General features: G+C 35.4%; 1 protein-coding gene across 6 annotated transcripts in view; it reads left to right on the plus strand.

The window, feature by feature from the left end:
- The first annotated feature begins 545 nt into the window (after positions 1 to 545).
- LOC107754154 (circadian locomoter output cycles protein kaput-like) overlaps positions 546 to 13885 on the plus strand; it is a 15235-nt gene continuing 1895 nt past the window's right edge. The window contains exons 1-20 of one of the 6 annotated variants that reach the window (XM_016570506.1): positions 546 to 614; positions 1042 to 1146; positions 3447 to 3595; positions 5151 to 5242; positions 5442 to 5531; positions 5643 to 5760; positions 7490 to 7603; positions 7740 to 7858; positions 8016 to 8098; positions 8190 to 8296; positions 8389 to 8536; positions 8629 to 8704; positions 10623 to 10773; positions 10870 to 10964; positions 11091 to 11189; positions 11694 to 11840; positions 11930 to 12091; positions 12128 to 12148; positions 12940 to 13049; positions 13161 to 13428. In XM_016570506.1, coding sequence (XP_016425992.1) covers positions 1130 to 1146; positions 3447 to 3595; positions 5151 to 5242; positions 5442 to 5531; positions 5643 to 5760; positions 7490 to 7603; positions 7740 to 7858; positions 8016 to 8098; positions 8190 to 8296; positions 8389 to 8536; positions 8629 to 8704; positions 10623 to 10773; positions 10870 to 10964; positions 11091 to 11189; positions 11694 to 11840; positions 11930 to 12091; positions 12128 to 12148; positions 12940 to 13049; positions 13161 to 13428 — 2166 coding nt within the window. In that variant the 5' untranslated portion in view covers positions 546 to 614; positions 1042 to 1129. Of the gene's footprint in view, positions 615 to 1041; positions 1147 to 3446; positions 3596 to 5150; positions 5243 to 5441; positions 5532 to 5642; positions 5761 to 7489; positions 7604 to 7739; positions 7859 to 8015; positions 8099 to 8189; positions 8297 to 8388; positions 8537 to 8628; positions 8705 to 10622; positions 10774 to 10869; positions 10965 to 11090; positions 11190 to 11693; positions 11841 to 11929; positions 12149 to 12939; positions 13050 to 13160; positions 13429 to 13885 lie in introns of all 6 variants that reach the window. The other 5 variants (XM_016570507.1, XM_016570502.1, XM_016570504.1 and 2 more) reach the window with 5 other exon arrangements.

Genomic DNA, 13885 nt, shown 5'->3' on the forward strand with positions numbered 1-13885 from the left:
GGGACATTGTTTATTAAATAAAACACTCAAGTTAATAGGAAAACATGATACTGGATTGTGTGAGGTTTGCCAGGAAGAGGAGTCAGTGGAGCATGTGGTCTTGAGGTGCAGCAGGTATGAGGTTCAGAGAGAGTTGATGAGGAATAAGTTGAGAGAGATAGAGGTTCAGGACATGACATTAAAAGGGCTGTTGAGCACACAACATAGGGCACAGACTAGAATTCTTATGGATTTCTTAAGGGACACAGGGGTTTTTAATAGAGTATGAAGAGTTATAGGAGTATTGAGGAAGGTTAAAATTATTATTATTATTATATAGTAGAATAAGGATGAAGTGTGTGGATTTGTATGCTTGGGGGAGAAGGAGGGAATTTGGGTGTATTAGTCTGTGAACCTGTTGTCTGATCCACACTCCGGAGCAGATGGTGGCGGTAATGCACCAATTACGCTGGATGCCAACCGCTGTTAAACATTAAGAAGAAGAAGAAGAAGAAACCGAAATAGATGGCGGTAATGCTCTTTTAAGAATGCGAACCGCCAATAAGCTCAAAGAAACACAAGCTGGGTTTTTTGGCATGGGAGCTGAACACGCAGCAGCCAGAAATACAGCTTGGGTGAGCCCGAAATAAAATTAACAGTTAAAAAATAAATAAATAAAATACGAATAGAGGCGGGACAATCATTCATGTATGATTAGAAACAGTTGGTGGCGGTATGTGCCTATGGTGCGGAATACGCCAACAATTCCAAAGAAGAAGAAGGAGCTCCGCCCAGAGGCTTTTAAAGTCGGTAATGATTTGGTCTGATGCAGCGTTAGTGTGACTTTTTGAACCAGCGAGTGAAAATGTAGTAAAAGTTTGAATATATCTTATATCTTTTGTAAAGAAAACTATTTATGTTGAGTAAGTGGTCATGTGGCCCCGAACTCTGTGTGTCCATCAATTAACATTTTACCTCTGACTGTAGCAAGAACAGAGTCAAACAAAATTAAACTACACTATTAATTCACCGTTTAATTCATCTAATGTTTTGTGTCCACAGGCTTTCACATTGGCATGTCCTCTTCACCAATGTCTTCCCAATGCATCAGGTTTTTTAACCCCAGACTGATCCATGAGACAGCATTATCATGAGCTCCAGAGACAGGTAGAGCTCAAACCAACTTCACACAACAATACACACACACTATTGCTCAAAAGATCAGGTTCAGCGAGATTTTTTTAATGTTTTGTTTTGTAAAAAGACTCAAAACGTTCTTAGCAATGCTGATTTTGTGATTTAAAGTACAGTAAAAACAGTAATATTATTGCATTTTAAAATAACTGTTTTCTATTGTAATATATTTTAAAATGTAATTTATTCCTGTGATAGCGAAGCTGAATGGTCAGCAGCCATTTCTCCAGTCTTCAGTGTCACATGATCCTTCAGATATCATTCTAATATGCTGAATGGGTGTACAAGAAACATTTCTTATCAATAGTTAAAAATGATGTTTTTGCTGGAATAATTATTTTGTGGAATCCGTGATACTGTTTTCATGATTCTTCGATGAATAGAAAGTTCAAAAGCATTTAAATTACAATAGTAATCTCTCATTAAGTTATAGATTTCTTTATTGTCATATTTGGTCAATTTAATGCATCCTTGTTGAATTAAGGTATTAATTCATTCCCCAAACATTTAAATGGTACTTCAAAAATAATTTAGGTGCTTTAGTAGCACAACAGAAAATGTAGTTAGATATAATTAATGTATGAATTCATGCATGCATATATCAACAACCTGCTTATTAAAATGTAATTACAATTTTATATTCACCCATGCATTTTCAGTGTTCCACTTTCTGCATTTACATATTAAAGAAAGTACAGTAGGAGTTTGTCGTCGGCCTTAGTCTATTTTTAGAAGGACATCGCTTCTCTGTTTCTTTTTCTCTGTAGTAATATGCAAAAAAAAAACAGAATTTTATGACATAGACATGTAACTGTATTACAGAAAATAAAAAATGGTTTTCCATCACACAGAGAATAAATGCGTGTCCTATTTTAGGGATGATGGTAGTGTTTTTGATGGGCTGATGGTGAAACGGTTCTTAGCAATGCTGATTTTGTGATTTAAAGTACAGTAAAAACAGTAATATTATTGCATTTTAAAATAACTGTTTTCTATTGTAATATATTTTAAAATGTAATTTATTCCTGTGATAGCGAAGCTGAATGGTCAGCAGCCATTTCTCCAGTCTTCAGTGTCACATGATCCTTCAGATATCATTCTAATATGCTGAATGGGTGTACAAGAAACATTTCTTATCAATAGTTAAAAATGATGTTTTTGCTGGAATAATTATTTTGTGGAATCCGTGATACTGTTTTCATGATTCTTCGATGAATAGAAAGTTCAAAAGCATTTAAATTACAATAGTAATCTCTCATTAAGTTATAGATTTCTTTATTGTCATATTTGGTCAATTTAATGCATCCTTGTTGAATTAAGGTATTAATTCATTCCCCAAACATTTAAATGGTACTTCAAAAATAATTTAGGTGCTTTAGTAGCACAACAGAAAATGTAGTTAGATATAATTAATGTATGAATTCATGCATGCATATATCAACAACCTGCTTATTAAAATGTAATTACAATTTTATATTCACCCATGCATTTTCAGTGTTCCACTTTCTGCATTTACATATTAAAGAAAGTACAGTAGGAGTTTGTCGTCGGCCTTAGTCTATTTTTAGAAGGACATCGCTTCTCTGTTTCTTTTTCTCTGTAGTAATATGCAAAAAAAAAACAGAATTTTATGACATAGACATGTAACTGTATTACAGAAAATAAAAAATGGTTTTCCATCACACAGAGAATAAATGCGTGTCCTATTTTAGGGATGATGGTAGTGTTTTTGATGGGCTGATGGTGAAACGGTGAGTTAAATTGCTGATTTTATTTGTTCTGAAATGAACAATTAAATATTAACTTATGAAATATTATTGTAATAGAAATGGGTATAAACAGAGATCACATAATCGTGATAATAAAATGGTCCCAACTTGTAGAATACAACAAGAATGTTTGTTTTACTTGTAGACATGAGTATTTATTTGTATGTGAAAACCACAAGATGTATTCTTGCATTGCTACTAAAACGCAAGCATTTTTCTAACTTAATCTGAACTGGGCTTATTAATATGGCTTATGTTGTTCACTTTTCTCATGAACAACATAAGCCAATATGTCAATATCATAAACGCATCATAAAACACGCTAACTTGTTTAAAAGCACTATTTTAACGGGTTATGCTTGCATGCTTCAGCTATTGGTCTAAAGATTAATGTTTACAGTTGTAGTTTTCTTCCAGCAAGTCTGAAGTGATGTGTTTATCATGAATACGCATTTTCAGCCTTTTCTAATGCTTCGTTTTCTCAACTTTATTATCTTCAATCAGAGTTTCGAGAAATAAGTCAGAGAAGAAAAGGCGAGACCAGTTCAATGTCCTCATTAAGGAACTTGGCACCATGTTGCCTGGAAATACACGCAAAATGGACAAGTCTACAATATTGCAGAAAAGCATAGACTACCTGCGCAAGCACAAAGGTGAGGCAAATAATTACTGGAATAATTACAGATCTGTATTATTATTTTGCCATAGCACCCATGCACACAGCAGATGTGTGTGATGGGTTCTAATGCTCAACTGCTGCTGCTGCTGCTGCAAAAAAAAAAGCCATATATATAGAAAGAAGACAAATACATAGAAAACTGTTGGCATGTGATTTACATCCAAGTGGAATGCTGTAATCATCACTTTTCACAATTTATCACAGCAAAAGTTGTAATCTTGATTTATTATGCAGCTCTACTATCATGCTACTCATGCAGTTTCTGCAGTATGTGTGTTGTGAGCCATATGCTAATTTTCTGTATGCCTGGATGACCTACAAAAATGCCAAAAGGGTGCAGTATAAATCACATCATACTGCACAGAATCCCACAATGCAATATGCTTAACCCCCAACTCCAGATACATTGGTTATATCACCAATGAATTTTTATATCTTCCAGATATTTTATTTTCTAAGTTAAATATATAAATATAATTATAACTGGACTTCACTCTTGAATTAAAGGATTAGTTCACTTCCAGAATAAAAATGTCCTTATAATTTACTCACCTCCATGTCATCCAAGATGTTCATGTCTTTCTTTCTTCAGCCGAAAAGAAATGAAGGTTTTAGAGGAAAACATTCCAGGATTTTTCTCCATATAGTGGACTTCAATGGGACCCAACAGGTTAAAGGTCCAAATGCAGCTTCAAAGGGCTCTACATGATCCCAGCCGAGGAATAAGGGTCTTATCTAGCGAAACAATCAGTCATTTTTTCAAAAAAAAATTGAAATGTATATACTTATTAACCACAAATGCTCGTCTTGCACTACCTTGACTTCATGCGTTACATAATCACGTTAGAAAGGTCACACGTGACATCGGCGGAAGTACCAACCCAGTGTTTACAAAGCGAACATGCAAAGAAAATCAAATGCCCTTTACAAAAAAAAAGTAAAACAACGATGTTGGGCGATTTTGAAGTTGGAGGAGAAAATGAGTTTTTCGCACTACCCTACCTTTTTTAACCGAAATGCACAGACGAAGAACTAACCACGTTTGACATTTTTATTTTGTTTTTAGAAAATGACCAATCGTTTCACTAGATAAGACCCTTATTCCTCGTCTGGGATCGTGAAGAGCCCTTTGAAGCTGCATTGAAACTGCAATTATGACCTTCAACCAGTTGGCTCCCACTGAAGTCCACTATATGGAGAAAAATTCTGGAATGTTTTCCTCAAAAACCTTAATTTCTTTCGACTGAAGAAAGAAAGACATGAACATCTTGGATGGATGAATGAATGACCACAAATCAGCATACTACTACAGTATTTTATGTGAAAACAATTATTTTAAGTTGTAATAATATTTCATGATATTACTGTTTTTCCTCAAATAAGTGCAGCCTTGGTGAGCATAAGAAACTTCTTAAAGGTAACTTGATTAACGAGCCAAAACTTTTTAAAGGTAGTGTAGTCTCTAAGCAACTGAAACATGCAGATCCGAGGAAAACTATTTCTAAGGAATTGTTTGTGTTCACATGCAGAAATTGCTGCACAGTCTGAGTCAAGTGAGATCAAGCAAGATTGGAAACCCCCATTTCTTAGCAATGAGGAGTTTACACAGCTGATGCTAGAGGTATGACCTTGCTTTGGGCAATATTTGTGTTTGTATTTGTTTTTCTCTTTCGGTTTCTTCCTGTTGTGTTTCCACTAATAAAAAAATGAGTGCATCCTCATTCATGTTTAATATTTTTCATTTTTCACCCATCACTTCTACATTTTTTAGTTTATGGGTTGGAGCTGTTTTAGTAATGCGTTTTTTTTTTTTTTTTAAGGCACTGGATGGGTTCTTCATAGTGATGCTGACAGACGGCAACATAATTTACACCTCAGAAAGCGTAACTTCTCTACTTGAGCATTTGCCTGTAAGTGACAGTTGGCAGATTGTTTGTAGTCTATTTAAATATTTATTTTGGTCTTGGAATTGCTACGTTTTATATCTGTCATATGTTCATATATAATCGTGTTTGTTTCAGTCGGACCTGGTGGATCAGAACCTTTTAAACTTTCTACCAGTGGGGGAGCATGAAGAAGTCTATAAAGCTCTGTCCTCACACCCAGACATTGAAAACCTCAACTCTGATTACCTCAAATGTGAGTATCCAACCCCAAAACCCCTATCAGATAGGGTACAACGGGCATAAAGGCCCACCTTAAGAAAAAATGTGCTATTCACTGCGCCTAAAATGTATAATTGCAGAAAAAAAAAAATTTGTTGTATTGAACATTAATGGAGCAACAGATTTTGTGTGAAAAAAAATCAAGTTGTTTATTTTGTTTAAAAGTCTTATAAATGTATGAGGTGGTGAATTACCCCACACATGGGGTAAAAGGCACACGGTATTGATACAAATACTTGTTCAAAACAATCACTTTAGCAAAGTTTGTACTATTTTCTGCTTATTTTGAAAAATAAAAGAATTCATTTTTGTTCAATAATATACTGTCATTAAAATATGTTAATATAAAAATATATTTTAAAATACAGAAACGAAATCATTAAAATATATGCATTAAATTTAGCGATTCTCATTTGCTATTTAAATCTACAACATTTTAAAAAACATCAAATATTAGATCAAGTAAGAACAGAATCAACTTTGCGCTGCTGCGCGATCGCGTCAAAGATCAGACAAATAAACATGTGCATCTTGAAAAACCGATGTTTTGGAAAGTGCTACGTCACGTTTTTGTGCCATCTAGTGGTTTAGATGAAAATAATATCAAAGCTGCCTTTAGCCCCGTTGTACCCTATCTGTTTTGCTGTGGTATTTTTCCCTGCTCCATAGTGCTGGGCAGTATACCAATTATTCATGGCGAGAATTAAGCAACATTGTGAATATTGCATTGCACTCTTTATTTGGCCATTAAGTCACGAGGTGTGTGATCCTTTCTTGACTGGCATGAATGAGAGCATTAAAAAATGTTTTAAGAGCATTCCTCATCTACACTTCAGTAACAAAAATATAATTAGAGTAATTTCGACAGATTGTCTTGTAACATTTCAAAATGTCATTGAATTGATTGGGAAAAAACTCAGCAATGTTATTGTATATTTATGCATGGCGTGCTCATTTTTTTATGTAGAAAGAGGTAAAACTTTTTTTTATTGCTGTTATAATTTGTATCGGTGTTATTTTTATATTTAGTTTTCTTCTTTCTGTTTTTTCATGTTCTTTCTTTACTTTGGTATTTAGCTTTAAGTTTTTGTAATTTTATGTATTTCTGTCAGTTATATTACTTGTTAATGTTTCTATTTGCTTTTAATTTTTTTATTTCAGCTTTAATTTTAATAATTTCATTACTTCAACTTTTTTTCTGCTAGTTTCAAAGGCAGCATTTCTCATTTTCATTTACGTTTTTCATATATTTAGATTTTATTTAATTTCAGCTTTATTTCAATTTTAAGAAAACTATTTTTAACAGTTTCAGTTTTAGTTCACAATTAACTTATTAGTGTATATTTGAAAAATGATTCAATAACATTCTTCCTTTTGTTTATGTATATTTAAGGTTTTGCACTTGAAACATTTTAGTTCTACTTGGCAGCAATTGATGTTTGTTTGAAATTAATGTTGATTTTATTTAAAACAATTACCATTTAAGTTGTTTTTTAGCAAATCAGATATAGATATATATAGTGAATATTGGTAAAAGAGTGAAAGCTTTGTCACTTAATAGTCCTGTCCTGCTTCCCACTGAGATGGTAAAAATTACTCTATGCCAATGTCTGCTGCCTCAGCATATTTTCACTGTATAAGAGTGATTTTAATTGATATTGTCATGCGCCTAATGTTTTTTCGTTGTTATTCATTTGTCTCAGCCAAGAACCAGATGGAGTTTTGTTGTCACATGCTCAGAGGTTCTGTGGATCCCAAGAAACCGCCTGTGTATGAATATGTCAAGTTTATTGGCAACTTTAAGTCACTCGCCAACAGTGAGTGTTTATTTTCCTCTTGATAAACTGACTAAATACTCGACCATATGTTAACTGCATTAGTTACTGCCCAAAGCAAAATGCATGGACGGCCAATTTCTTTTAACACAAATCTCCACTTTGAATGCTGTCCCAGTGCCTCTTGAAACCCGAAATGGCCTTGAGGGAATTTTACAGCACTCGTTGCAGCCGGCCTTCGACGATAAAGTCTGTCTTACTGTGACTGTGAGGCTCGCCAAACCCCAGTTCATCAAAGTAAGCTGATAATCAATCAGAAAATCCAGAGCAAAAATAGATCTCCATTACAGAAACTCTCTCTGAAAGCAAGCAACCATAGGCATGCATCATAACAAAGCATTAATAGCAAAAGCATTCTAATATTGACCTGTTTGTTGTTATTGATTGTGTACAGGAGATGTGCATGGTGGAGGAGCCCAATGAAGAATTTACGTCTCGACACAGTCTGGAGTGGAAATTCCTCTTATTAGATCACAGGTTTTCACACTTACTCACAATATCACTTTCTCCATGTTTGTAACGTCCAGTTTTTCCTTCATTGAGATATCTGTGTGTTCTTGTGTTACAGAGCACCACCTATCATTGGCTATATGCCCTTTGAGGTGTTGGGAACATCAGGCTATGACTACTATCATGTAGATGACTTGCATTCACTGGCCAAATGCCATGAGCATTGTGAGTTTAAAACAAATTTACATATATTTGAAACTTTCATTTGGCACCATATTCTTCTTCATAAGTCTCTCTTATTCTCTGTCTGCTTGCAGTAATGCAGTTTGGAAAAGGGAAATCGTGTTATTATCGCTTTTTAACTAAAGGGCAGCAGTGGATTTGGCTCCAGACTAACTACTACATCACCTATCACCAGTGGAACTCACGACCAGAGTTTATCGTGTGCACACACACAGTTGTGAGGTATGCAGAGGCAAACAGATGACTACACAAACCAGGAAGATACCAATAGTGAGTTTGCTTATGTTTTTATTTTGAATTGTTTTTGTCTGTAGTTATGCTGAGGTGCGAGCAGAGCAGAGGAGAGAGATGGGTATAGAGGAACCTCCCCCTGAGCTGCCCGGAGATAAGGTGAGATGCTTTTGAGATAGTAACCTCTCAGAAATAGTCCACTAATGTGGTATAATGTACATGCTGTTGAATGTCTTATCTAAAAGAGACTGTGATTTAAGTTTATGCGCTGCAGTGGTGAAACATGTCTGTTTATCAAATGTGAGGTTATCAGTATAGATGGTTAGTTAACTGAATGATTAACAGATTCATGTGTCTTATTTATGGTAAATTAACTTTATATTGTAAAAACCTCTTTATTATATACTTGCTGACTGGAGTCAGTAAGATTTGTTTTCAGAAGGAAATTAATACTTTTATTCAGCAAGAATGCATTAAATGAATCAAGAATGACAGTTAAGACGTTGACTAAAGATTTCTGTTTCAAATAAATGCTGTTATTTTTTAGTTTTGTTTGTTTTGAAACTTTGTATTTATCAAAGAATCTTAAAAAAATTATTACGCTTTACACAAAAATATTAAGCAACAACTATTCTAAGAACATCTATCTGTCAAGAGGGCAAATTTGATATTGATAAAATAAGTGGCCTTTACTTTACTTACAAGAAAAAAACAACAAACAGATTTATTGATTTATATATATATCTTTTTTTTCCCTTAAAAAATGGAGATTCTTGTCCTTTGCATGTTTTCGGCAAACGGAGCAGGCCATCATGTTACACCTGTTTCACACATACTCAGTTTGCAGTGCGTATGTGGTGCGTATTTTTTTTCTGCATCCATGTTAACAGATTAGAGCAGGGCTATATAATTCGCTTCATTTGAGGGTCGAATTATCAAACTGAAAATTTGAAGGGGGCCAAGGGGGTGGGGGCCGTCCCAATCTCTTTCTGGAGGGACCTATAAAATTAGAAATTAAATTGAAATCGGAAACATTAGTGCTGTCTGTCAATCGATTAAAAAAAATAATCAAACATTTTCCTGTAATTAATCATGATTCATCGCATATTTATAGTCACAATTTCACATTGAACCTCCAAATTAATGTAGAAACAACATAAAGATACTATTATATTTTAAATGTTTAAATGACATCTTTTTACTAAGTAGTATATTATTAATGAAGTATTGATACCAATACTGCTACTGGTGTCTCTATTAAATACATTTTCCCAGCGGCTCAGCGTCTGTGTACAGCCGAACGAGCAACCTTTTAAACTATAGCCTACTTCACTGCACCGTTTCGGCAGCGTAACCCCAGGTATGTGTCGCGTCGGGTTATGAAGAATAAAGAAGGGAAAAGTGAATCTTCCGAAATGAAGCAGCAATATCTTCTCAGGTAAAAGTTATTAGAACAGTGTCTAGGGGTAAGCTGGCCATCACTCTACTCTGACTCTCTTGAGTCTCTGACCATATCAGCCCGTTTGTATCCTATTATTTGATTCACTCTTGTCGCTTATGTTATGACAGAACAGCTAACCAATCACGATGATCTTGTCTTCGGAAAAGATTATTTTATTTGCTTACGTCAGAAACAGCGAATCTCTTTAAAAACTGGCTGTTGTTCTCACTACATTGCATTGTTATATTTCATAAAAGTTTTACCCGCCAACTGGCGACTGACACTGTTACATATACTCGCCAACGCTGATTTTTACTCGCATTTGGCGCTTGGCGATTGTTAATTTTAGGCCCTGTATATATATATATATGGGCAGCGCGCCGACATACAGTGCTGTTGCGCTATGGGCGTCCCGAGTTTGAATCCCAACTCAAGGACCTTTCCTGATCCCGCCCCCTATCTCTCTCCCACTTCATTTCCTGTCAGTTGTGATCTGTCCTGTCATAATAAAGGCGAAAATGCCAAAAATAAATCGTTAAAAAACAATTGCTCTCCGTATATCATTCATTGCAAAACAAAAAACATTGATCAACAGTTACAGTACAGATATTTCTTAACTTTCTTCTCTCTTTTCAGCAGTCTCAGATTTCTTGCTCTGAATCTCAGTTAAACACCTCCAGACTGAAGGAGGTTCTGGAGTGCTTCAGTAACAGTCGCACACCTTCCACCTCCTCAAGGAGCTCCCACAAGTCTTCGCACACCGCTGTCTCCGACAACACCTGTACCTGTAAGCATGAAAAACTGAGCCAAAAGTGTGCTCTTCTGATGCGTTTTCCTGGTTTTGTGCCTGTTTAAAACTCTTGTATCTGTATGATTTCCTTAGCAACTCTCTCTAAGCTACAGATGGATGTGAGCACTCCACCCCGGCCCGCCAATGTTGATATGACACCCCAACGTCGTTCCTCTATCAGCACCCAGGTGAGACTTGTGTATTCATCAATGTCAATACTTGGCTTTAATTATCTTACAAAGCATTCCTAACATATGCTTGTGCCTCATAGCAGCTGAGTAATGACTGTGGTCTTATCGGCATTATTTTGATAGTCCATGAGTTCTCAAAACACCAATCAGACTGGATCTCCAGTCCAAATCAACCAACAGCAACAACCTCAACCACAGCAGCAGGTTCAACCTAATGCCCTGGTAAGAATTTTGTTTTGTTTTAGGTGTTTTCTATGGAAGCCCATTTCCGCTACCGAATAAAAAAATCTCACAATTCTGACTTTTTTCTCGCAATTGTGAGTTTACATCTTGGAATTCTGACTTTTAGATATAAACTTGCAATTGTGAGTTATATAAAGTCATAATTGCTAGATATAAACTCGCAATTCTGACTTTATAACAAGCAATTGCGAGTTAAGTCAGAATCGTGAGATATAAACTCGCAATTTCGAGGAAAAAAAGTCAGAATTGCAAGGAAAAAAGTCAGAATTGCTTCTAAACTTTTGAGAAGTTTATATCTCGCAATTCTGACTTTATAACAAGCAATTGTTTGTTTATTTGTGTATGTTTTTTTTTTGTTTGTTTATTTTGGGTATGGTGTTTTGGTTTGTCAGATAGATCAGATATGCCATCGTTTAAATGACTGACTTTTGATTTTTCTCCGTGACACCATGATGTTTATTCTTCTGTGCTTTCTGAATGTAGTTCTCTGCGCAGTTGAACGCAATGCAGCACCTGAAGGAGCAATTGGAGCAAAGGACACGCATGATCGAAGCTAACATTCAGAAACAGCAGGAGGAACTGAGACAGATTCATGAGCAGCTCCAGAGGGTGCAGGGACAGGGCACTCAGGTACACACATGTAACTTTGTGAATATCGGTATTGACAACTTTGCTGTTATTAAGAAACAAAAGCATGTGATTGAAATGGTGTCTTTCAGATGATACTGCAGCAGTCGGGTGGTGGACTGAGTGTACAGTTGCCACAAGTTGGAGAAGCACAGACTAACATTTTAGGGGTTGGAGCACAGACTAAGGTCGTAGCTATACAGGGCCAAAATGTGACAAGTACAGCACAGAGTGGGACTGTTCCACAGCAACAAGCACTTCCACAGCAACAGGCTCCTCGTTCCCTGCAGCAGGGCTCTTCTGTTACACAGGTGACTTTCATCATTTTTCCTCCGACAACCAGTAAATATTTGCTCTGACAACCACTTGATTAGTCTTTATTAAATAATGCAATGCCTGATGAAATCTGAACTTTCAGATCAGGTCCTTTTAAAATATGTATTATATATGTACACTACCATTCAAAAGTTTTTAAGGTTGTAAATGTTTATGAAAAAAGTCTCTTAGGCTGCATTTGTTAACTAAATAAAAATACAGTAAAAACAGTAATATCATATAAATATTTTAATTTATTCCTGTGATGGTAAAGCTGAGTTTTCAGCATCATTACTCCTCTATCTTCAGTGTCACATGATCCTTCAGAAATCATTCTTATATACTGATTTGGTGCTCAAGAAACTGATCTCATAACAGTTTAAAGCGGTTGTGGTGCTTAATATTTTTGTGGAAACTGATGCATTTTTTTCAGGATTCTTTGATGAATAGAAAGTTCAAAAGAACAACATTTATTTGAAAAAAAAAATCTTTTGAATTTATTTTTTAATATTTACTGTCACTTTTATATTTTATAATTACATATTACTTATGATTTTTTTAAAACAACTCTGTTGCAATTAGATATAAGAAAGCGTTTGATTGACATTTGTAACACTACAGAATTTACTGTAATTACCAGTACCTTTAGCCGTGTATTGCCTAGAGAAGTAGCTTTTAAAGTAGCCCATCAACAGTGACCATCTCCTGTTCTCCACTTCATATGGTGACACCATCTAAATGGATGACCTCATTTTTGTCTCTTTCTCTCTCTCATTCTCTTTCTCAGCATGGTCCTGTGTATAATACCATGATGATCAGCCAGCCTGCCAATGCCAATGTTGTGCAGATACCCAGCAGTCTGGCACCAAAAATAAATCAGGGAAATGCAATCAACAGGTGCATGTCGTTTTCCTCATTCTCTTTCCCAGGACACCTTCTACAAATATTATTAGTATTATTTAATTAATCATGTAATTATTTCTTTCTTTGTCTTGCTTTGTCACTCAGGTTTCCTGCCGGGCAGCAGTTGGTCACTAAGATTGTGACGGCTCCAATGGCGTGTGGCGCTGTCATGGTACCCACAACAATGTTTATGGGTCAGGTTGTGACAGCTTATAGCCCGTTTGCACAGCAACAAGGTCAGACACAGACCATAGCACTGCAGCCTCAGTCAACAGTGCCTGCAGAACAGCAGGCTCAAACTACCACATTACAAACAAGTCAACAGCAGGGGGCGACGCAGCAACCAACAAAACAGCAGCAACCACTTTTACAGGTGACAAAGCATGCACATAGTTTCATTTTGAGTCTACTCAGAACTATGATTCAGTGATTGGTATGCATCACCACGTGACATTCTACGTAGTCTTCATACTAGTCTAGTTTACAAGCCTTAATGAAGTTGACCAAGAAGTTCTACTGGGTTAAACTGCCAGCTGCTAATCCATCTAAACCAGTCTCAATCTTTTTGATTCTAAAGCCCCCTTTTGTCAATATTCAAAGACCCTATCTAACCTCTGGTACTTCTGTTGCAACTACCATTACAAAAATATAATGTTATATAAATTATATAAACAAATAATTAAATGTTATACTTGTTAAAATAAAAACAAACATGTTATGTAATAATGATTGTTATATAATATGATATATATGAGATTAATCAAACTAAATTATATGTGTATATGTATATATATATATATATATATATATATATATATTTGTTATATTAT

The sequence above is a fragment of the Sinocyclocheilus rhinocerous genome, unplaced genomic scaffold, assembly GCF_001515625.1.
Source record: "Sinocyclocheilus rhinocerous isolate Xijiao unplaced genomic scaffold, SAMN03320098_v1.1 scaffold681, whole genome shotgun sequence".
Taxonomy (NCBI): Eukaryota; Metazoa; Chordata; class Actinopteri; order Cypriniformes; family Cyprinidae; genus Sinocyclocheilus; species Sinocyclocheilus rhinocerous.